General features: G+C 32.8%; 1 protein-coding gene across 5 annotated transcripts in view; it reads right to left on the reverse strand.

Moving 5' to 3' along the window:
* LOC136981826 (protein stoned-B) overlaps positions 1 to 26,495 on the reverse strand; it is a 96,477-nt gene that overhangs the window by 33,948 nt on the left and 36,034 nt on the right. For 4 of the 5 annotated variants that reach the window (XM_067278205.1, XM_067278202.1, XM_067278201.1 and 1 more), the window contains exon 2: positions 13,696 to 16,646. In XM_067278205.1, coding sequence (XP_067134306.1) covers positions 13,696 to 16,632 — 2,937 coding nt within the window. In that variant the 5' untranslated portion in view covers positions 16,633 to 16,646. Of the gene's footprint in view, positions 1 to 13,695; positions 16,647 to 17,082; positions 17,241 to 26,495 lie in introns of those variants that run through there. The other variant, XM_067278204.1, reaches the window with a different exon arrangement.

Here is a 26,495-nt window from a genome sequence, read left to right on the forward strand (position 1 = left end):
CAATATAATATACTATATATTTCCATAGATAAGACAACCTTCAGATGAGGTATAAATTCTTGTCAAAGTTTTATAGTTTTAGCATAAATCTGTCCTGTAAGACAACCCCCAAACTATCAACGATCATCATCTGGATAATAATACTGTATAGCATATATGGAATTATGTCCTATTCGTAATTTTTCGAATGAACAAATTTTATTTTCTTACATCTGGCAGCACTGCCTTGCAATTGTTGCAAACATTTGCACTGATTCGGGTAATGACCTTGACTATTCACAAAAACATCATATGGGCTATTCTATTTTGTGGACATATCCTACTCTCTACTAGTAAAGAATTACGGTTTGTCTGTTTTTCTATAATGGTTTTAATTTATATAAATTTTAATCTAATTTTTTTGTGTATTTGTCCTATAAGACAACCTCGGATTTCGGGGCCTTTTTTTATGATTCAACTATCATCTTATCTGTGGAAATATACAGTAAGTGCTACAATATAACTGTTGCACAGTTATATTGTAGTACTTACAGTATTTTCCAAATTTTTTGTATATTACAATCTGCACTTTCTTCCCTATTTCTTGTTTTGAATTTAGTGTCAGTTGCTAAATGGTGTCCTTTTAGTAACCACATTTTTACCTTTATCTTTTAAAATATTATCATTAGCATTTCTCTGTATATTATTTCTTAACAAAAATGTAACAAGATGGTATTGTCTGTTCCTCAAAAGACGACTTCCAATAAAAGAGGGATTTCCATCTCATTTGCTTTTACATTAGCTTCCAATACATGTAAGACTACAATATTCTCTGTGGCCAATAGAGTGAGCCCAGTTCATTTTATTCATTTTTATAGTACCAGTCAACAGTCTTATTACCTGAACATATAGAATATACTGAGCAACTGTTGATACTATATACCAGCTATCAATACTTTTATGCATAAAAAGTATTGATGGAATACCAGCATTTTCTGACTGAAAAATAGCTCTAGTTATATAAAACTGATTGTTGGAGTAAGACCGAAATATGACTGACTTTAACTGAACTCACAATCTGAGTTAAAACAGAAGAATTCTACACAACAAAAATTTAGATAGGATCTATGTGATCTTGGCATACAGACTAAATTACAAATCTTTTGTGTAATAGTGAAGATTTAAAAATGACTGTTAATTTTTAGTTAACAGTCAGTCTATAAACTCACTTTTAGTTTTGTTTTTACAGGAAAACTTAAGGCTTGGAATTCACATTATCTGAAACAAAAAACTGAAACTGAAAATGACACAACTTCCAGTATTTTTGCTTTTGGTTTGACAATCTCAACTGACAGCAAAGTTGAAAATATCTTAGCTTTTTTGTTTCTGGTCAGCTTTTCAGCAAACTGGAAATGTTGACCTCATCACCATTTTTTCAATTGATAGTGTTGAATTTTTTGTTTTATTACTATTGATTGATCAGCAATAAATTGACCGATGTCAGGTGTAAATTGATTATATTTTTTAGTTTGTGTAACCAGATGGCACCCAATTGTTGGCACAAAAGAAAGTTAAAAAGGGTTTTAAAAATGAGGCATAGCAAGACATACTTTAAGTGCATTTTTCAGTTGAATTAACAGCAACCCATTTAATACAACTGATAATGGATAGACAGGATATACATTCAAACTTGGTTAATTCAAAGTTCAAGGAGAGTGCAAAATAATTGGAATTACCCAAAATTCAAATTAACCAATTTTATTGATAATTATTAAGTAATACAGATACAGTGTACTTACTTCGTTGTCACATTTTCTTGTTAAACTTAACACTGAGTGAAAAGCAAAACACAAAAGCAAAACAGGTCTAGACTGCAAAAGTGATTGCAAATTTTGAGCAACTAATCATTTATAAACTAGAGAAAAAAATCGTCAGTAAAAACAAAACACTTTCCACATTGCTTTTAACCACTGTTGCATATTTGTTAAAAAAGAAAATGATGTTGGGTGAGAGAAATGTTTAAAAGATGTGAATTGCAAGAATATCATGCTAATTTTGATGTCTGCTGTGTTGTGTCATGATTTTGTAACCATCTTCAGAATCATTAGAAACACCTGACAACAAAGGGCACTGATTAGTGGCAATAAGATGCTATTACACTTTCTTTTTATTCGTTTTTATGCTCCAGTGTTGATTACCTTGACTTTTCTCTTCAAAGTTAAGAATTATTGTATAATCTATGATTTGACATGATACAATACAGTAAAAAAAAATGAAACTAAACTACAGTACAACACTATTCCAAACTGCTGTATAGTAAGGAACAGAACAGTAGGCCTACATTAAACAATTACAGATAATCACTAGCACCTGAAACCTAGCACATGACATGATGCAGTGGGAATTTGAAACATGTTACATGTTTAACAACAGTAGGTCTCCTCTGCTTTTTATCCATTGTAGTGTATATAGCTTATCAGTAAATCATAGATTAGAACACAAAAGGAAAAAGGACGACTGCAGGGCAGGCAAGAATTCCAAGAAAATAGATATTCTGCAGTAATAAAATTTTAGTAATTTTTGAAATATAAGGCTACTCTCACTTCAAATTATCCAAAAATTAGAAAAAAATTTTTATTAGAGTTCGTAATTATTTGTTTTATTAGTAACTAGTAGATATGCATGACATTGCCTGACTAAAAAGTAAGGTGTAAGAAGACTAAACATTAAAATGAAAACCATATTACAAAATTAGTTATTTACACTACCATTATCATGTTTATCATGAGGTGTCAAGGAGATCAAATCAAGAGAAGAGTGGGGTGTCCAGATTTCATGGACATGTATATTTTCCTCAGAGTCACAGAGAATAAGTATGAAAACTTTTGTACAGATTGGACAAAGAATTTGGGTGTTAATAAGAGGAGATGAAATTAGGGAAGGGGTAAGGTTCCAGGTTTCATGGTAGTCTATATTTTCCTCAGGGTCTGAGTTAAGCAAGAATAATTTGGAGCAGATTGACCAAAAAGCCAAGAACAGAGAGAGAGACATTCTATTATATATATATAAAATTTAAGAGGACAGTCTAGTCCAACAAACTAAGCAATTCTAATGGAACATAACAGTTCCAAGGAACCATCTAGCCTAACCATTCTGTTGAAACAGTTCCTCACTCAGATAAGTTCCAACAGTTCTAGTTCCAGAAATGGTACTGGATTTCTGACCTCTATTATTATGAATATGTCTGGAACTAAATAAACTTTTGTCTTGTAGTTTTGTCACATCAATGGCTGAGTTAATTTTATTGTCGTTCTTTGAAACAACTATTACATTTCCTTCTTGAAAATTCTGTTTCTGAACCTATCTCAATATTTCAATGGTTTTTCAATGGAAAATTCTATTTCAATTTGTATCATTTCCAATTGCATCGTGTTTTGTAGGAATGCATCTAAGATGCAAAGCAAGGCCTTAGTCAACTTTATCGAATAAATGGTTAAGGAAATAGGAAAAAGGAATTAAAGAAATTTGTATAATATGTAACAAACAAAATGCAAGTGTAGTAGTGTCACAGTGTGGCAACACTTCTCCCCATAGTAGTTAGTCTCTTGGACTGGCAGCACTGTTTCTCACTGCATTTGAATTTGTAACAGTCGTGTGTTTTAGACACAAATAAAACCTTTTGTTAAGATAACGTCTTTGTCTCTTTATACTACAATTTATTCGTGTCTATAACTACTTAGATGGATAGCCTACTTAAACCTGAATGTTTTAATGTTGATCCAAATATTAGTGGTTCCTCTCAATAGTGGTCCCATTGGTACAGAACATTCAAGAACTTCGTATCATCAACAGAAATGAACAATGTGAGAAAGTTTAGTCTTCTTATTAATTTCGTTGGTCCCTTACAGTGCTCTGGCTTTCGGGATGCCATTAAGACTTTGACTGCCTTATATGAGAAGCCTATAAATGTAACTTTTGCTCTTCATTGTCTAATTAATCATCACCAACAACCCGGTGAGTCCATTGACCAGTACTATCAGAATCTTAGGACATTAGGCAAGAACTGCAAATTTACCTCTGTCTCGGTGGAAGAGTATAAAAGTGAATATGTACATGATGCTTTTATTGCAGGATTATTATTGCCTCAGATACAACAGTGTCTTTTGGAAAGTCATACTTTAAAACTTTTAGATGCCTTATTGCAAGCCCATGCTTTAGAATCTGCCTGTGTTCAGTCTGAAAGTTTTGTCTGTAATACTAGTACAGTAAGCACTATCCATATCTCCAATGAAAAAGAGTTGGCGGAAGAGAATTTAAATAATACCAAAGTTAATGCCTTACCCTTTTGCACGTGCTGGCTGCTACTGAACGTAGGTGTCCTTATTGTGGCTACATGAAGCACCTTTGCAACAGATGCCCTGCTAGAAATGAAGATTGCAACAAATGCAGAAAAAGGGGACACTTTTCTAAAGTCTATAAAAGCAAAGGGAGTAAGCCAACTATGGCTGCTGTAAACCTTGGCAACTGTTTCTCACAGCCCTTTGTCTAGAGCTACGGTTAATATACAGCTAAACAACACCTTAGCTCGGGCCCTGGTGGATACTGGCAGTTCTGAAAATTTAATAGATTATAATTTTGCATTGTGTCATTGCCTCTGAATTATTCCACATTCCGCTCAAGTTTCTATAGGTACAACTGCTTTAAGTTTGACCGTGAGGGGTCGATGCATAGTTTCTATTAACTTAAAGGGCCATACTTATCCAAAGGTTTGCTGTCAGCTTTATCTGGTCTATATGCTGATGTAATTTTAGGGGTTCAATTTCCTAGCTTTGCATATTAATGCATCCTTCAAATTTGGTGGCTCTCGTAAATCATTGTCGATCCATTCTGCAGTGTTCGCAAACGTGCCACCGGCCCATCTCTTCAAACATTTGTCTAAAGACACAAGGCCTATCATTACTAAATCTAGGCAGTTCTCTAAATCAGATCAGGATTGATGAAGAAATTAAGAAGTTGATGACTGAGGGTATAATTGAAGAAAGCAATTCACCATGGAGGGCTCAGGTGGTGATTGTACCTGGTCCAAAGAAAAGGTTAGTTATAGACTACTCTTGCACTATTAATAAGTTTACTGAGTTGGATGCATTCCCTCTCCCTAGAATTGATGACTTGATTCAGAAAATAGCCTCTTATAAAGTTTTCAGTACTCCTGTTATTGACAATGTGCCCTTTGTTGTTGAAACAGATGCTTCTAATTTTGCTATCAGTGCTACATTGTCTGAGGAAGATAAACCTGTGGCTTTCTTCTCACGATCCTTGAATGGTAGTGAGAGAAAACACTCTAGCATAGAGAAGGAAGCATATGCTATAGTTGAGGCATTAAAGAAGTGGAGACATTTCTTAATTGGACGTCATTTTACATTAATTACTGACCAACATTCAGTAGTTTTCATGTTTCATTCTAAATCTAATAGTAAAATTAAGAATGATAAGATTGTAAGGTGGAAATTGGAACTGTCATGTTACAAGTTTGGTATTATTTACAATCCTGGTAGTTGAAATACCGTTGCTGATGCTCTATCAAGAATTTGCTGTGCCCTTTCTGTTCTCCACAACTCTCTCTGCCATCCAGGAGTAACTTGTTTTTATCATTGGGTGTGTAGTAGGAATTTGCCATTTTCTTTGGAGGAAATAAAGAAATTAACTGCTTCTTGTCCTACTTGTGTGGAATTAAAACCAAAATTTCTTGCTCCTTCAAACCACCTTATTAAAGCTACGTCTCCCTTTGAATGTTTAGACGTTGACTTTAAAGGTCCTCTTCCTTCCAAGTCGAGGAACCATTACGTTCTGACAATAACAGATGAATATTCAAGATTTCCATTTGTGTTCTCCTGCCCAGAATCAGCAGTAGTACTGTTATTAAGTGCCTTCATCAGCTGTTTTCAATCTTTGGAGCCCCATCATATATACATTCAGATAGAGGAGCTGCATTCTCGTAACTTCGTTCCTTCCTCACCTCTATTGATGTTGCTTCTAGTTTCTCCACACCTTATAATCCCCAGGGTAATGGTCTCATCAAGCATTATAATGGTATTATTTGGAAGACAATTTCCTTGGCTCTCCGCTTATCTTATCGAAGTATTGATCAGTGGAAAGATGTACTAGGTGATGTATTACATGCTGTTCGATCTCTCCTATGCATTGCTACAAATTCTACCCCTCATGAAAGATTTTTCAGACACCCCCCGGAAGACAGGAACAGGTATTGGCCTTCCCACTTGGTTGCTATCACCGGGACCTGTCCTACTATGTTCACATAACCGTGCCAATAAATATGCCCTTCTAGTAGAGGAAGTCCAGTTATTGGAGGTTAATGCTAAGTACGTTCACATTCAGAACCCCAATGGGCAGATATCAACAGTGCCCCTAAGGTACATAGCACCTCGAGGCAAACCTTTGCCTGAATCCTCGAAAGATGGCACAGTCTTCCCTAATATTTCAGCCCAGATTCCTGATCAAGCTAGCTCTGATATTCAGGCAACGCCTCCTCCACCTTGCGAGAGCGATTCGTATCCCTTCCAAGTCAAAGAAAAAGATATTTTCTCATCTCCAACAGAAGTAATCGGGTCGCCTTATCCTGCAAGGCAGCACCGTCAAGCTTAGTTCACACTGAGTGCGATTCGCTGGCGAAAGCGAAAAACAAAGCGAATAACACGTCAGACATGACGTCGTTTCCAGCGAATTTTACCATTTAGCGAATCGCTTCGAAGTTCGGAACCGTCGAGCTTTTTTGCTGGCGAAAAAATTTCGCCACCAATCGTATTCCCGCTAGTTGTCACGTGATTTGTTGTTTTCAAGGTGGCTACAGAAACTTTCTCACGCAATAGAGTAAATGTTGTAATTACGGATTTTTAATATTTCTCTTACCCAGCATCGTTTTCTTTTTGAGGTATCTTTCTTTCTCGATAAATAAACGTGGTTAACGACGGAATACCGGAAGCGGCCATTTTGTTTTTCGCGATGACGTTTTCTCTCGCTTGCAAATGATTGGTGACTTTTCTCTTTTGGTTGTATGGGTCAATTTCGCTAAGCGAATAAAACTCGTTTTTCGCTTTGGCTATTCGCTCAGTGTGAACTAAGCTTCAGCCCAGTTATTTGAAGGACTATACAGTGGCGTAGCGTAGTGGGAGCGGCACTTTTAGGGAGCGGCAAAATTTCACAATAAATAATAATACAATACACCTATACAATACACAATAATGATGATTGTTCTTGCCGAAAAGTTCTTTAGAATTACTGTATATTTTAGTCTTTTAAATTGAGATACCTAAATAAGGGGGCGGCGAATTTTCCTCCGCCCCGGATGGCTGACACCCACGCTACGCCACTGGGACTATATTACGTAATGTAAGTGGGGGAGAATGTAGTAGTGTCACAGTGTGGCAACACTTCTCTCCACAGTAGTTAGTCTCTTGGACTGGCAGCACCGCTTCTCGCTGCATTTGAATTTGTAACAGTTGTGCGTTTTAGACACGAATAAAACCTTTTGTTAAGGTAACGTCTTTGTCTCTCTATACTACACAAGTAATAATATTTAAATTGTTTCAATGCGTTATATATTTTAGTGGGATTTCATTTAAAAATATTTACAGTGGTGCCTCGTACTTCGAACCAGGAGGTCGTTGGAACTCCGAATCAATTTTTCCCATTAGAAATAATGGAAAGCGAATTAATTCATTCCTGAACAATACCAATTTCGATAAACTTAAAACATCAAATACACATAAACACAATTAAATTCCTTATTTATTAATAAATTAAAACACGAAAACTATAAAATAAAATACCTAAATACTGTATAATAAAATGGAAACTGCATTTATTGGTTGCACATCATGGACTTCCACATCTTAATATAGATATGTGATTTATTTATAACAGTTGTGAAATTTAACATGTAAATAATGCGAGATTTATCCTTTGTTTAGAATCTTACTTTAAATTCTGTACTTCATTTTGTTTGAATAAAATCAAGTTGTAATGTCGAATAAAAAGCATATCAGGCATATTACGCCTTATAACTTTCGAAAGGATGTAACACTTCACAAATAGTAAAACAAAAATTGTAATGTGTAAGGGGATGCTCCTAAATTTCGAACGTGTCAAATGTGGTTTAAAAAGTTCCGTTCCGGAAATTTTGAACATTACGATACAGAACGTAGGGATCGACCAAAAACTGTCGACGAAGAAAGATTGCATGAAGAAATTGTTAAAAATTGACGAACAACACGATAATGTATATATAACCAAACACACCCAAAAAAGCGAAAAATAAAAGCACTGAAAACATACAAACAACGCAAGAGCGTGAGACGACTTAGACACCCAACAGATAGCGTTTTTCACGGGCGAATGGCCTAGTGGTCAAGGTGACAACCTACCATTCGGGGGGATCCGGGATAGAATCCGGACGAATCTAAAAATTCCCACGAATCTTTTTGGGAGGTTCCGTCCGGATATGTTAAGCCCCGTCCCTCACCACCCGGCCGTCCTATTGTGAGCCTGGCCGAACCCATAGTGGGCTTGCTAAAACAGGCCCTCAGTGCCCACAGGGCAGAGAGTTAAAAAAGTTATTGTATTATAAAAACAATTACCATATTCTATAAATTAATTAACAATTAATGAAAATATTATTACTATTTTAGTTGCAGTTATTGTATTAAGGATAATTGTAAAGTGAAAATTTTTCTGGTGGTCACATTCCATTAAGAGAAATGAAAAAAAAATGTCTCGATGAAGAAATAAAAATTTAAACAATTATAAAATGATTAAAACAATTTCCGATTATTATTGCATTTAATGGCTCTATTAGAAATTACATCGGAATAGTGGAAAAATTTATATAAAAATTTAACAGAAAACCATTGTTGTCTATTTAAAATTTTATAGATCTATTAATATTTGACTTTAAAATAAACTATTTTTTTAAAAATTTTCTATTGTTCGGAACTTCTTCCATTTTTCAATACTCAGAATTTGAACTTCATAAGAGAATAACCATAACCACACCAAGAAAGTGAAAATTTTAAATATCAAACATTGATGAATGGCTGACCAAGGCGGTTGATTTAAAGCATCAGCCTACCGCTCTGGAGAACCGAATTCGGGCGGTGAAAAAACCAGAAATTTTTCGGGATTATCTCAGACTATCCCGGATATGTTGGGTTCCGTTCTTCACCCATCAGCCTCGTTGTAGGTTTTTGATAGGTATGATTAAACGATCCTATCAATGCTCACAAAGAGGATAATATCAAATATTAGTGTAATTGTCTGCAGCTAATTCAATAAAACCATAATTTAAATAATTACTGAGAAAATCAAATGCGATTGTTACAGAAGAACTATCGCCAGTGCAAAACGGTTTCTTTATTGGCTATTTTTTTTCAAAAATATAAGGATTCCTCATCCTTCTTGATGAATCCACAAATGACTGAACACTATCTGAGAATAGAACACTTATATTAGAGGCCAGACGCCTAAATAGCTTAATTAGTTAATTGCTAATAATGTCATTAGAAAAAAGTCATTTGTATCGCGAATATCAGGAATGTTTCGATTTGTGCTGCTGTGAGGAACCCAGAATAGAATTCGGGCGGCGATTACGCGTTTACAAGTGCTGGTGTTCTCCGGGGCTTCGACTGCGGATGGGGTGGCTGTCCTGTAAGGTTCTGCATCGTATGGAGTTTGCTGGATTAAATTCGTGATGATATCCCCTGGTGAATTTTCATGTTGGGAGGGTGCCGGATTTATAGGTAATCTCGCCCTTCAACTTCCAATCGATCTAAAATTGACCTTTCAGGTCTCAACGCTGAGTAACTTTTTCCATAAAAGAAATGTTCACTCTGAACACTTAAATTTTATCTATGAACTTAATTGGCATTGCCATCAGTGGCGTGCCGTCATTGGAAGCGATGGAAGCGCCGATTCCACCTTCCAATGACCTTCCCTTGTATTTTATAAAATATAAATTTTTAAATTTTAACGTACTTTGCATTAATTAAAATTAATATTTTATTATAACTGCATTATGTATCTTTTACCAATTTCTATACTACATGTAAAAAAAAAACAATAAGATTGCTATTGTATATTCGAATAATTCGGTAGCGGAAGGAGTGTCGAAACCGGATCAGTTTCCAATCAGCCAGATTATATAGGCATTGTCACATGCGGTTTACAGAGCACAACGTCACGGTTTAGCTGGTAGAAGCGACACACGCATAAAGCATCTAATTTTATATCCCGGACCGGTTGTGGGCTGTTAGCCGCCTGCCTGCTAGATATTCGGCCGCCCTCGCCCGATTATGTGAATCATGAGTAGACTAGATCAACGGCGGGCAACCCCCGGCCCGCGGGCCAGCTACGGCTCGCGAAAAGTTTCTATCCGGCCCGCGAGATCTTTAATAGATTATTAAATTGGAAAAATAACTAATTAATAGTTATTTTTCCAAATCTTTGTAATTTTCGAAAACGATAAGCGAAATAAACGTAGTGATTAACTTTTTATTTATTTATTTCATATTTGCAGACTAAAAAATTACAAGTCACAAGAAGGCGTCAATTAACTACTACGGCCCGCGGAAATAACGTAAAATTTATTCTGGCCCATGTTATAAAAACGGTTGCCCACCCTAGACTAGATTTATAACTTAACCCAACCGATAGGAATTTACTGGAATGTTTTTATGATAGTTCTGTATAGTTGACAGGAGTTTAAAAAAATCCATTAAAATATTTGATATATTTATTCTGCGTTTATTCTGCTCTCCCATCTTATATTACTTACGGATTTCAATGTTAAACTGGTGATATTACGATTTAGTATGTCCCATCTGTAAGGGGATGCAGGAAAAACGTGTACAATTCTAGTACAGTGTTAAAAAATTAACTGTTACTTTGGCAGCATCATTTACAACCAAATTTAATGAATAACACGTACAATGGTACAAAAAAAGCTCTAGAATTTATTTTCCTTAAATTTACGATTTATGTATCGGTTGTCATAAAAATTTCTTTTCACTTCTTTCCCAAGACTACAGATATTCGAGTACAAAGTAACCGGTTTCGACTTATTTCTACTTAAGAAATAGTTAAATAATTAAGCGATTAGGGAATTAGAAACATATATAAAACCCTGATTAAAGAGCCGAAATTTTACTTAAACAGAAGCTTAACCAAACCAATCTCTAGCCGAGTACAGTGGGGTCTGTTCTCTTCATAATAGATGTAATAAAGACAGAAATTTTTCCAGTTCAATGAGAGTGACCGAAAAGTTGTAAATTTTGGAAATTTCCGTGAACACTTGGTCCTAAAACGAATTAGAAAACGAACGACGGACAATCTGTTAAGTTTAACATATTTAGATTTTTACAGCTATGGTGAGAAATGTTTAAAATTTACAACAGCCCTGTCGTGTCCTTTGAGATATACTAGTGATGTGACAAAAGATCATTTCACATTGACCGGTATCGGCACCCTCGAAATTTGGCACGCACACACCTACCTGGACCGTCTCTGATTCCATTCATTAGCCACTCGTAGGGAGCTACAGTATTTCACTAAGTGGATTGTTTTAAGATTTAAAAAGTAAAGAATATTTTGTTATTTTTATGTACGTTTCTTCACAAAGTTATATTTAATTATAAGTTTCATTAAAAGTATATTCATACAATTGAAGAATTTTTTGTACTAGGTATGTATATTCATCACACATTTTGTTATCCCAAGTAAGTTTTTCTGATCATTTTAATTTTAGCCCTTATATCGTGGCTAGTGATTCAAAAATTTATTTTAAAAAAGTTTTGGCTCAAGACCATATAATGAAAACGAAAACATTATTAAAAGAGAAAGACTGATGCCTAAATTAAATATAAATACGTCAACAAAAAGTTTCGACATTTCGACGATAAAATTTATGACGAATGACGATTCTTTCGTAAAATTGAAGCAATTTGGAAATCAAAGAGGAATAAAATTTAACATTGGTAGACAATATAAAATAAATATTGAAAATTATAACGAGATAATTACGATTAATAGGTATAAATAAATTAATAGATGTTATATGTTTTTTCTCAAAGCAAGAATTGGCATTTAGAGGACATATTAAATTTATTGAATCTAATAACGGAGGTAATTATATTGAACTTTCTTATTTATTAAGTACGTCAGATAATCTATTAAAAATACATTTAAAGAAGTGTACGGTTTTTACTGGCTTATCGAACAAACGAATACGAAAGGGCCCTGACGCGCAATTAGTTGATTGCCCCTGTAGGTCGGCTTCTTACAGAAACACAGCTTCCCTATCATCAAATGTCACGGCACGCCACTGATTGCCATAGTGCTATCTCGTGTCCACGCAGAAATTCTGCAGTTACACTATCTTTTACTTTCCTTGTCATTGTAATGTGAATACTGCAAGTGTTAGACGGCCGGATGGCCGAGCGGTGAAGGTGGCAGCCTACCGCTCTGGGGGACCCGGGATCGAATCCGAACGGGTCGAATAAACCCCAGGAATTTTTCGGGGGGTGATCCGTTCAGATATGTCGGGCCCCGTCCCTCACCACCCGGTCGCCCCATTGTGGGCCTGGCCGAACCCATAATGGGCCTACTAAAAGAGGCCCTCTTAGTGCCCACAGGGCGGAAAGAGTTAAAAAAAAAAAAAAAAAAAAAAAAAAAAAAAGAATACTGCAAGTGACTTGAAAAAGTAACACTAAGGAGTGAATTTTAGCGTAACATAGATTTAAAAAAAATCAGGTAGGATCTAGCCTTGGATTATTTCCTTCATTAATTTTCACCATTCTTCTTGTTCTTACTTGGAAAATAATAATTAAGCTGGTTAATGTTCTTTTCGACAAAAACTGTATCCTAATTTAATCGATTTCATAACGGTTGCAAAAGTAATAAACTTACTTCGAAATGCTAATCATACAATATCATATCAATGCATCAATGCATAATCAGATACAAATAACAGTCCCAGAAATGAGGGACTGGTAACCTATTAAATAATTTCATTGTTACCTATAAAATTGTTTTAGGAGTATTAAAACTGAACCAGTCCTAAAATTTGTGTGTGCGCTATATCATAAACGTTTGGATTTTTCTATAATTTATAAATTACTAAATAAAAATTATATAAACAAATTTTCTTTTAGCTTATGTTATATAAAGTAATGTCATAATAATACAACATACATTTGTAAGAACTTCAAACATTTAAAATCTCAGAAAGTCAAAAGGAGTGGATATCATTTTCCTTCTGGCAATTCCTAATTATGTATAAAATAATAAATAAATAAAGCTAAAACAGGAAAATACGTCTAGCGTATATAGGCCTGTAGTCGGTAAAACTAGTAAGAGTTAGTGTACTATTGAAAGATAAATAACAGATCTATAAACAATAGAAATTACTATAATACAGTAATAAAAATGGCTTTTGTTTCCTGGAAATATGATACCTGCTTAATGTTTTACTTTTCCGAATTACTTTTGTATGTCTTGCTATTTCATAGCAAAGTTATGGAGGTAATACGCTTTTATGGCAGATTTCGATGAACACGATAACATACAAATTAATAATAACAATTAAATATAAACATTTTAATATAACATTTTAAAAAATTGTTAAATTAAATGGAAATCTATTTTTACCTGTAAAGGCAACTCTTGAAACGGATCGTTATCATCACTTTTGTTGAAAAGTTGAAGAACGCCTCCATCCGAAAGACGAACGTATACCTTTTTCCAAAATCTATTTCCTGTTATTTTCTTTTTGTTTGGTTGGCGGAGCATCATTTCCCAACCTTCTCCTTCAAATTTTGCTGGAAATTCTTCTAATGGTTGTGAGGTATCCTCATCGAATAATGGTGTTGTTGGGCTTTCTAGGGATTCGGGTTGTTTCTTTTCTGTTATTTCTTCTGTAGTTTGTGGTTTTACTTCTCCAAATAGCGAATCCTGTTCGATTACGGCGGGCTGTTCTTCTTGAGTTGCATCTTCCGATGACGCGTCGAAACCAACATCAAAAGGGTTAAATTTAGATGAAACAGGTGGTACAGGACTCTTTGGAGGCGTTTTTGGAGGCGGAGGTAGTACTGGTGGTGGACCCAAAGAAGTAGTGGTTTCTATTTTTTCTTTCATTTTTGGTCTAATAACAACTGAAAAATCAGGCCCTTCATCATCATCAAATGAATCTTGTGATGTCTCTTTTTGAGGTGGAAGGCGAGTTGGAGTGTTTTCGGGAGGTTTCGTCATAGATAAAAACGGATCAAAAGTATCCGATCCTCCAAAACCATGCTGATCATCACTAATTTTATCTGGAAAGTCTGCAACGCCAAACGGATCGAAATCATCTTTAGGTACGCATTTATCATCAAGTTTTTCGATCGCTTCTTCGAATTTTGCTGCAAAAGCTTCGAATGCTGCTGTTTCTGTGAAAGGAATGGCATCTTTAACAATTTCTGGTTGCATCATGCTAGTATCAAATGGATCTGCAATAGCGCTGGCAATTGCGGCATCATCAAGTTTTGAATCCGATGAAAAAGTATCAACTGCAGTAAACGAATCCGATATTTTTGTAGTAGTATTTAACAAATCTGTATCAGTCTTAGTATCACTATCCATGAAGCCTCCGAATGGGTCAAAAGCTTTTGTACTATCTTCGTCTGATGGTTGCGCTGGTACAGAAGTCTCAAAAGGATTGAGAACTGACGGAGCATCCGATCTACTCATTAAATCATCCAATGATGAGGGCACTGACGACGTTTTAACTTTACCCATATCAAAACCAACACATTCTTTAGTAACATCTGTTACTGAAGTTAAGTTAGAAAGTTCCGTATCTTTAGTAATTTCACTTCCTTCAAAAATATTTGCAAAAGGATCACTTTCGATTTTGTTTCGATTTTTCTCAGTGATAGTTGTAGAAACATCTACAGTTTGTGCCACACTTTTACTAATACCCCCACCGAAAAAATCGTCTAATTCTTCCATAGCCGTACTCATTTTTCGGGAACTTGGAGGCAACGATTTTTCGGCGTCGGAGATTTCATCCAAAGAAGCTGCTTCTGAAACCGAACGAGAATGCACATTTTGTTCTGGAGATGTTATTGCATTTTTATCAATTGATTTTATACTGTCCCGTTTCTGATTAATATCAACTATACCATTTTGGCCGGTCAGAGTGCTTGATTGTGATGAGAATAAATCATCAGTTGGTGCGTTGTTAGTAATAATCTCAAGAGATTTTTCTAATAAATTTACACTGGATGTTTCAACTTCGGGTTGTTTGGTTAAAAAATCAAATTGTTCACTAGGTAACTGTGTTTTCTTAGCTAAATCTTGCTGCACAGGCTGAATTAATTCTGCGTCATTCGACTTTAAATTATCTTCCGGACCGAATCCAAAAGGATCGAATAAACACTGATCAACAACCGAGGGCTTCTCCTCCAACGAACTTTTATCCTCCAGAGATGTAGCAAAAGCATCACCTAAGAGGTCAATATCCTGAGTAGATGTATCACTTTCAAATGGATTAGTGGTAGATTTCGGCTTCGATACACCAAATAGATCATTACTCTGAGAGTCTATATCAAAAAGTGCCTTTGAAAAACCAGACGGTTGAGTATCAGAATCAGACAAGAATGGATTACTCATTGTGTCTTCGCCGTTAATATCAACACTTTCAGAAACAATATTAGTAACTTCTAATGGTGTTGCTATTTCATTCTTTTCTAAATTAATTCCACTGTCGATCTCTTTTTCTAAAGTGAAGTTATAATCCTCTTTAGAAACATCATTGTCTACTATTTCTAAATTACCAAGTCTGTTAACAAAAGATGTATCAAATGGATCTGGTTCTTCTTTGTCAATATGTTCTTCCTTGAGTGTTTCTTTGCCTAGTTCATCAAAACTACTTTTCTTTAAAACTGCATTAGAAGTATCAACAAACGAAGTATCAAATGGATCAGGTCCTTGTTCCTTGTTTTCTTCTAATGCTAATAAATCATTAATATTTAACTGAGCGGAAAACTGAGGAATAGAAGCGGTGTCTGCCTGAAATCCAAATTCGTCTAATAACGAAACTCCCTGATTGGGAGTTTCCGAAATTTTTGTAACATCTTCATTTAAAACTGTATCTTTGTCTGTCGATTTAACAGTATTAGTCTCTATTAATTTTGGTGGTGGTGGTCTAGGCGGCGGAGGTTTACCTGAAGTGTTATCTAAAGAACTGTCAACATTAAGCAAAGTAGAATTTGTATCGTCTTCGAAATGAACCCAAGATTGGGCAACCGAGGGCAAAACTTTACTTTCATTTTCATCTGAGTCAGAAAGATAATCTGGTTTATTAAGTTCAGCAATAGTACTACTGTCTTTTAATTTAGTTAGTGTTGTTTGGGTTTTTTCTACAGTGTCCTGCACACGTTGAGTTAATTGTTGAAAAAATTGCCACTCTTCAGTATTTTTCTGAGATTGTTGCTCTTCACTGTTTCTTTTGGTTGCTGATGTCGTTTCCTGTGGGATATTTTCAAAATCATCCTCTTTATCAAGTCCCTTTTTATGACTTTTGATTTTCTTCTTGATAAAGTTCATTTCCTATTACTACTCTGCAGAAGAAAAAAAGTTTATTTAAAACAACATCTACAAAAATCTTTTTTAATTATATTGTGTTAGTTTAATTTAATTTTCTAAATCTTGCTTAACACAATAAAATCTTAAAATCTAAAATATTTTTATGTTGATAATTGTACTTATAAAAATATTCTTAAATTATCCAAATATATACCTGCATCTTTAATAATAAATATTTGGCTTAAATTAAATTAAAATTCAGGTAATGATAATTAAATTTCTTATTTTTGAACAGATGACGTAACAGATGATAAACACAAAAAAAATTATCAGTTTAGATATATAAATATTAGCGAATTTCGCCACTGGAGTGTCGACTTTTGGTTAAACCGTGGGACTGTGTCTATCTTGCAAAATCATTAGAATTCGTCTCACAGATCGGTCACACGAAACAGTCTACGCTTAACTAACCTGTATGGTTGACATTTACTACATTACATGCTTTTTAGGAATAAAATTGAACTGGAAAATCACTACGAGAAACGTCAGTTCATCGGTGTCTTAGCTAAAATGGCTTCTCCTCTTCCCATAGTACATCTGGTATAATGGGGAGAAAAATCAATAAAAGACACCAGATCGCCTCTATTGGCAGCAAGCTAGACTTCTTTGTGGAAGCGTCATTTATTTAATCCACGAAATAAATCGCTTATTAAAGAATTATTGAGAATTTTTTTACATAAATTAAAAGTTTTAAAAGTTTTATTAAAAAAATTTCATCGCCGAGAAAAAAAAATGTATATAATCAATCTCCATTAAAAATTCTGATTATTTAATATTTAAATGGAATTATATATCTTTACATATTACTTTAAAAAATTAATGTTTAGTTATATATAATTCCATTTAGTCATTACATATTTAGCATAAAAAACAAAAAATTCACGAAGCTTACAGTACCAATATATAACATGTAGCTTTAAGTATAAACACGAGTAATATTCCTTTTCAAATTTTGGTATATAATACCAAAATTTGAAAGGAAACTATTCCCAATAATATTCATGCTATCGATTTGTTCCGCTACGAAATTTATAGAAATAATAATACTTGTTGCAATAACAACATACAAAGTTTTTTACTTTTACATGATTTATACAAAATTTAAGACATTAGAAACTTATTATAAACACATTACCTAAATAATTACTTTGAAAAGCTTATCGTTAAAATAAACTTTACAAAATTACTAAAATGTTATTTAGGATAAGCGACAAACTCATTACACAAATACAGATTTTTCTTGTCTTTAATTCCATTTAATAAATATATTAAACTCTCGATTATTATTGGAAAAGTTGAGTCATCTTTCAAACAGCTACTTTGATATCCGGAAAATTTTAATAGTGACATTATCACGAAGGGTGCGGTTATTTATACGTAAAATTATAGATCAATGGCATAATAGCAGTTTTGTAGAAGCTGTTTATCTATACTGTCTAAGAAACGTGATAAAGGATAAAATAATATAGACAAAATATAAAAAGGCTTTAAATGACTACAAAATAGCTTAGTATAATAAGCAAATAAACAAAATTCGTACTTGAAAATTTTTCATTTTGATCATTGCCTATTAAATGTTTTTACTGCAAGTAATATATTATACGAAAACAACTTTCCCAATAATATTCATGCTATCGATTTGTTCCGCTACGAATTTCTAATATGAAAACTAACACCAAATAATTTAGGTCTACATGGTGTATTGAATTTAAAGCTAACCTTAATATATAATACAATATAATTAAATTTTATCGATTTATTCAGTTTAAGAGATTTTAGAATAAACATATGAGGTAATAGAAAAATATCTGTGTAACTACTTACAGGCTACTAGTCAGCATCTAAGAAGCAATTTTCATCTATAGATGATTTGTAATTTATATGAACAGAATAATTTTAACTTTTTAAAGTTAAAAAAACGGATTATATAAAATAAACTCTCTCTGCCATGAAATTTACTTCCATTTTTAATACTTAAATTTAAAAAATAATTGTTAACAATTTAATAATATTAAACGATCAATTCGAATACTTAAAACAATCTTTAATACGACTTTTCTTGATGTCGTTCATTTCTTTTTAATTTAACTGTATTTTAGGTTAAATTTAAGTACAGTTTTTTCTTACTGTATCCTTGATCTGTATTTATATATAATTGATTATATATAAAACAAATCAAAAAAAGATTTGATATATTTAGTATGAACAAAATTATTTGGGATTGAGTCTAATATTTTCAGCTTATCTTTAGAAGTATGGTATTTAATATTATAGACTTGCAAAAAACAACAAAAATGATGAATTCATTTTCAAATTTAAGAATTTAATTAATATTGGTCGAATAATTAATTTATTATTGATGATTAATAGATTTATAGAGTATGAGTTTTTAAATTACATGCAAATGTACTGTACTAAAAAAGTACATTTATTCCAAGTAAATCCAAAATGAGCATTATCTTAGTTTGAAATTTCAGACTTCCATCGGAAATTTGTAAATTGTAGGATATATTTGAAAATTTAATGTTTTTAAATAAACAATTGGTATAAATAATTGTGATAAAATTAATATTTTTTAAAAGTTAAAGATAAGAAAAAACATGATGATATTCTTTTAAATTTGTTTCAGTAACTAAATAAGCAGATTTTTCGTTCACTATTTGTAATTCAAATCTAATTCGTTTTCGAGATTCGAATGAAATAGTTAAATGACAGTAATTAAGAATAAATAAATATACTTATTCTATTTATTAATTAAAATTACATATACAATTTTCTTAATCAGGAAAAATAATCAAAATATTTTATGTATTAACAACTTATACTTGTATCAACCAATGTAAAATTTACGAATTAAATACGTTAATACTATCCTGAAATTGAGTTTATAGTTAATTTTAAAAATTCCATTTACTTCACATATAAATTATTCGAAAATCAAGTATTAAATTCGAGTTAAGTGAAAGCTACCGTAAAAAACTTTTTAATGACAACTTTTCTAAAAAATAATAATGCTTGACACGATTTTTGAATTCATAAATATTAATTAAATGCTTCCTTGTATTCATTGTATTTTATAAAAATTATTCAATTAAGGAAATTGATTAGTAGTGAATTTATTCAATAATATAGACAAGGAAATTGACTAGGAAATCATTCGTGGATTTGATTTGAGTAATATTTATGATTTAAAAACTACTAATTGGTTCTTATTATATTTTCAGATTTTATATTATATTTTATTATATTCTTACTAGATCAACTAAATTACTAATTGGTTTTTCTTTTCATTTTACTTAATTTAAAATTGTAAATAAATTTTGAAAATCTCTTTCAACTAATTAATATTAAAATGCTAGTTTGCTATTACATCAGAATTGGTTGCTTTATTTTTTCAAGTAATTACAAACAATTTACTCCTACGCGTTGAAATGAAACAATTGCTTTTTAATTATTCCAATAGCTTTTGATGATTAATCTGAATTATATGACGAAATTTATACATTCAGTCTATTTCTAAATTAAAGACTTATTCCCGAGTAGCTTTATTCTACAAACTGAAGCAATAGTATAAAGAATCGAAAAGTAACTTCAGGATCAATTTCAAAAATTTCAAGAGTATTGTTGCAAGCTGGCGTTAATAGCGAGGTTGAGGCCGAAGTTTTCAACGCGAAAACGTGTACGTCGGACGTTCAGCGCCGCTTTCCTGTAAGCCAAGAAGTTTGACAATGGCGTTTGGAATGTCAGTGGAATCATGCTCGACATTCCAAACGCCATTGTCAAACTTCTAGGCTTACAGGAAAGCGGCGCTGAACGTCCGACGTACACGTTTTCGCGTTGAAAACTTCGGCCTCAATCTCGCTACTATCTTTTATTTGCTCTGCTGGGATGAATATGGCCATACATGATTATTATTCTTTAGAAAACACATTTAAGAAGTTACAACAACGGCATTCTGGACTTTGTTTTCTAATGTAAAACTTCAAATCCTAAAGGATTTTTTGTTAATATTATTAAATTTATAACTGTTACGTAAGTACTGTTAGGGTCTTTATGGATCCTTCTATTTTTTAATACTTGCTTAATTGAAATGAACGTTATCGTTATTAAAATTGAAAAACAAATTTTTCTAAATAATTTTTAATGTCCTGCAGTAATGCTGTTGTTAGTTTTATTGTTTTAGTTATTCGTCAAAGTATGTTTGTGCCTGCTTTACAGATACTCATTATTAGCGTTTGCGCTTAACGTTTCCATTTCAAGGTTATGCTTATCTATAGTCTCCAATATATAAAAGACTGTCGTTCATTCCAGTCTTACATCGGAAATCATTCGGCATGGACTACTAAGTGATGAGGAATTCTAAACGCCTTTAAAAGCTTTTGATAGCGTCGAGGAAGTTTCTGAGAATATGCAAATCATAGAAGTGAAGCGTCTGAAAATGAAAATTTTGAAGGTGATTATCACACTGTAGCTGTGGAATCTAATAGGAATATCAAAAATATTTTGTCAAAAGATCGAAAAAATGGAAATTAGTTGAATGGAAATTTAGAGTCAATCCAGCAAAACCTTGCAGAACATAAAATATTCATTTGAAGTCATATTTTCTCAGGTTATTGAAAATAAAATCATAGAATTACAACGTATTTTTAATACGTTGTAATTCTATGATTTTATTTTGGCAATAGTAGAAAAAATATAGATAGTGCTGTTTTTCAAGCATACATTGGTATTCTGTTGCGAGCTGGAGTTTATTGTCCACACAATGAATCTACGAAAAGCTTACAGGACAAAAACTGGTCGCAATATATTTACAGTAACAATGTCGCTTAATACTTTCTGTATGATTTCGCATATTCTTCTCTTTGAGTGGAACCGAAAAACTTGCTCTTACCCAAACTTGAGAAAAAATGGGTAGAAAGTTGTTCCAAGTTGTATAATCTCAGACAAAATATTATTGTTGATAAACAATTAGTTGATTTTAGAGGTCGTTATCTTTTCGTGTAATTTGACGAAAACCAATAATATGGGATAAAAGTAAAACTTCACGTTTTGAAAGCATTTGAGCAAAATCAAGGTATGTCTGTCATATGTCATTTTAGCAGTGAACTCAGAATATACAGTCAAACCTCGCTTTTCGAATAAATCGGTTTACGAACAGAATTTCGAACTCATATTTACCCCCGGTTGCCGGTAACAAGTTACTCGGCAAGAAGTGGCCACAGATTACAGACAGATGGTTAAGTCCCTATACTTCTTACGTTAAAGAAAGTCGGCGATCCGACCAATCAGCGATAGGACTACTGATTCAGAAGTTAGTGGCGCCGAGATCGCCCGTGTCATTAGACATCACGACACGAATCATCGATGACGTTGCTATTTAAATTAGATTTCAAATGCATGTGGGAAAGATACTGCTACCGTTTTTGGGTACGCGCCGCAGTTGAATTTAAACTAAATTAATAAAATCCGCATTAAATGAATGGCATTCATGTAATATAAATGGCATTCAAGAATTCGTGTTTAAAGGTGCTTAATTGAAGTCAAATTAAATAAAAATTTATTATATATAATATAATACTGTATTATATACAATATTGCATTGCATTTGTAGGCATTTTTTATCATGAAATACGGCTAAACAATTTTTTAAAAAGGCTTTATTTTGGAGGTCATGAACGGATTAATCCATTTTATGTTGTTTCTTATGGAAAAATTTGTTTCGATTTTAGAACTCTTAGGAACAAATTATGTTCGAAAACTGGGGTTTGACTGTATAACATAATCTGCAATAACTTTCTTTACATCTTATAATTTGGGTCAGTTGTTTCTAAAAAAAGAAATTGACAATGTTAAGAACCATATGAAAAATGAAACTGGCACGTCCACAAAAAATGACAAAGAAATACATGATTCAACAGTGTTTTTACAAATGATACTACTGTAATAAATTGTCCAAAAAATGAGTTAGAACGTTATTCTCGTCAGTACAATGCATTATGCAAACAAATAAGCGAAAAAAATGATAAAAACCCAGACCATTTTGGATTATAATGCAAGAAAGAGACCATAGATACATTAGTTCAAACTGTAAGTACAGCACATATATATGTAAAAGAAAAACAAAATCGCTGGCCAATAATATTTTTCGATAAGCTTCTGTTTTGCTTGCAATATACTTATTTTGTGGACCAAAATGGAACCAAATTTGCACCCAACAAACTAACTAAAGATTATTTTTAGAAAACTTAGTAAATTACACATCAAAGAGCGTAACTTATATAGGGTATATACCAGGGATCACCAAACTACGGCCCGCGAGATCAGTTTATCCAGCCCACCGCCGCACTGTACGACAAATGAAATAAAATATAATTATTTATATGGAAATATTATAGTTTGTAGAAAAACTTAATACGTAGAAAAAATTAAAATAAGTAAGTAAAAATGCTAGAAGTGGTCCAATCTGATTTTTGCACCAGACAGTAATATAATTTTTAGGAAAATCAGTAAAATAAAAAATTCGGCGACTTTTTGCGACTTTGATATCATGGCGCTTTTTGTATAAGTACCTGCAATGAAGTTTCTAACAAAAGCGATTACAAACTTGCTGTAGTGATAGTGTTTGTGCATTAGTAAATAAACATGTTGTTTGTCTTTCTTTTTTGTGTATTCAGTGTACCGTATTGAACAAAATGGTTATGCGACCCGCGCTCGTCATTCTCTGTTACGTGGTCTGCTGTGAAAAAAGTTTGGTGACCCCTGATCTATACGATTGGTTTGAATAGTGCACATTTTTATGTCAATTTGAGTCACTGCGTCAATTTTACAATAAAAAATTGTAAAGAATGACTCCAAATTTATGTAAAGTGTGCACTATCCCCCAACCAATCAATCAGTCTTATTGTCAAAAGCAACACACATGCAGAGGACAAAAGAATCATTTCGCATTGCAAAGAAAAAAATTTATCAAGACGATTCAAACGTAGCTTCCACATCAGCAGATGTAACGGACGACAGCACTAGAACACGTGAAAGATATAAATTTTGTAGATTAGATATAAATATGCTGCATTTTAGCTTTAATTTTCTAAATGTTTTGAAAGTGTTAATTGTATGTTCGTGGATACTATTTTAATAAACAATGGATTGCATTGAATTAATAGGATAAGGCAGCGCAACACGAGCGGTCTGCCAACAGTTCTTCTCAGGAGGACTTTTTACGAAAAATAGATGTTAGACACATGAAGACAATTCAAAAAATTCCACATGGCCAGCCCGTTGCTAAGAAGAACCAACCACCAGTGTTCAGTTGTTTTAGGCCCACCAGTGACCAAGCGGTTTCATGGAAATATTATAGTTTGTAGAAAAACTTAATACGTAGAAAAAATTAAAATAAGTAAGTAAAAATGCTAGAAGTGGTCCAATCTGATTTTGTGTTCCACGACTGAACTGGGAGTTCGGTCGTGGATTCGCGCCTCGCCAGGACGGGCTGACCACGTGGTTTTTCGGGTTTTCTCCACGTCTGTAACTCTTGAATAGAGGCCAGTTACCCTTAAAAAGATCTCCCGGAAGGCATCCCCCTAGGCAGATCGCCCAAGTTTCGCGTTACCGTAACTTAAATAACAACAGTTGTTTTATCCGCTCGACCACTGGTTGACACTAGTCTAAATAAATAATTCATAAATCTATAGGCCTATATAATAGATAAAGTCATATTTTAACCCCAACAATACATTTGTATAGCCAATCCGAAGAAAATAGTAGGATTTCTATTCTACTCCTCTAATACACAAATTTTTTGATGAAAAATCGTTTAAGAATTGCATCATTTACAATAAACGGGGATGATCGTAATTAAATTACACTATTTAAAGCTGTCTATAAAGCAATTTAGCAGTCCAAATATAATCATATTTGGTATGGAGACTTTCAGGTCATGCGGAAGACATTTCCGTAAAAAAAAGTATAAAAATTGGCCCTATGAAACTTTTGATGCTGCAAGCAGCGAAAAAATAATCTACAAATGAATCAACTAAGTGTAATTTATTGAGGACATATTGTAAATTTGGCAGCTTTGAACGACAGTATCACACTGTATCTGAGAAACATCAAACGGGATCAATTACGGTCGACCGATCTATTTATACTGAAGTGCTGTACATCACCTTCAATTTTTACATCCTCAAAAGAGAAGACCACATTTAGTAGTATTCTTTGCATCGCTAAGGTCTTTCAGTCTCTGTATAACATTCCTTCTAAAATGTTTGTTTGCAGCGCGAAAAGTGCCATAATGACTAGTTTTAGTACTAATTTTTTTTATATGGAAATGTCTTCTGCATGCCCTAAAATGTCATCATACCTAATTTGGTTATATTTGAACTGCTAAATAGCTTTCTAGACAGCGTTGAATAGTGTACTTTAATTACAATCACCCCGTTTATTGTAAATGATGACATTCACAAATAATTACAATTAAATGCAATTCTTAAACTTTTTCAATAAAGAAAAATCGTTGTGAGGTTGAGAAGTAGAATAATAATTACACCTATGTACAGTACTTGTATTGTATCCAGTGTATTGTAAACACACTTTCAATATGCATTTTCTTTGAATCTGATTTCATTACAACAGTATTTATATATATATATATATTTTTTTCAAAAAAATTTAACCCCATTGTTTACGTCTGGAAATCTAATTTACTACTATATTGATTCTGCCAGACAAGTGTCAGTTTGTAAAGGAAATATCTATCGTAAAGTTACTGTTCATATTTCGATATCTTCAAAATCGTATTAAATAAAAACAGCTTACATTTTCTCCTGGTAAAATACTAGTTAGTACATAAAAAAAGCTTAAAAAATATTGTAAATTTGAAAATGGAAACAGTGATTCTTTTTATTTATAAATTTTTCCTCGAAAAAGTTTAATGCTTCGTAAGAAATAAAAATTAGAAGAAGAAAAATTTTTCATGTAAACTACGAATAGCATTGATCTTATTTTTGTGTAAGTTTTATTATGAAATCAAAATGATCATTAACTGTTATTAAATACTATAAAATTTAATTTTCGTTACTTATGTAATTAGACAATCTTCCATCGACACCCATTTTTATGGATTTAGCTGATAATTCTTTCTATATTTTTAACTTTTATTTGTGTTATTATTCAGAGATAAGAAAATTATCATTTAATACTATATTAATTTATTATTTTGTTTTTCTTAATTTATAAACTTAAAAAAAACATCTCTAATATACCATTAAATTTAATACACATTAAATTTAATTTCAACACTTTTTCGAAAATTAGGTTAACTACAAAATGGCTGCAAGTACCGGTACATATACAACGAATCTGCAATAAATGATCAATGCAATCTAAATATAAACCTAGTAAATTTCGAAATATATATTTATCAGATAATGACAAAAACAAACTATTTGAAGTTTAACTCAGCTGTGGTTTCTCATAAAATATTTGCTATATTTTTTAATCAAAACAACTATTGAAATAAATATCCTAAGAGGTTAAAGCATCAGCCTATCGCTCTGGGAGACTCAAAATCGAATTCCGGCAAAGAACCCCAAGAATTTTTATGGACGGTCAGTTCCAGATATGTCAGGTCCTATCTCATCACCCGACCGTAGTCGCCAGGCCGAACCCACATGTGGAAAGACGGCCCTCTTAGTGCCCGTAAGGCAGAAAGAATCAATAGTCAAAAAATAAAATTATTAAAATGAAATAATTTTAGTTAAAAATAAAAATTGTTGTAAATTACAAAATTAAAAAATAATAATAATTTACAAACTATTATTCGTATT

The sequence above is a fragment of the Centruroides vittatus genome, unplaced genomic scaffold, assembly GCF_030686945.1.
Source record: "Centruroides vittatus isolate TY-2023 unplaced genomic scaffold, ASM3068694v2 contig_796, whole genome shotgun sequence".
In the NCBI taxonomy this organism is placed as follows: Eukaryota; Metazoa; Arthropoda; class Arachnida; order Scorpiones; family Buthidae; genus Centruroides; species Centruroides vittatus.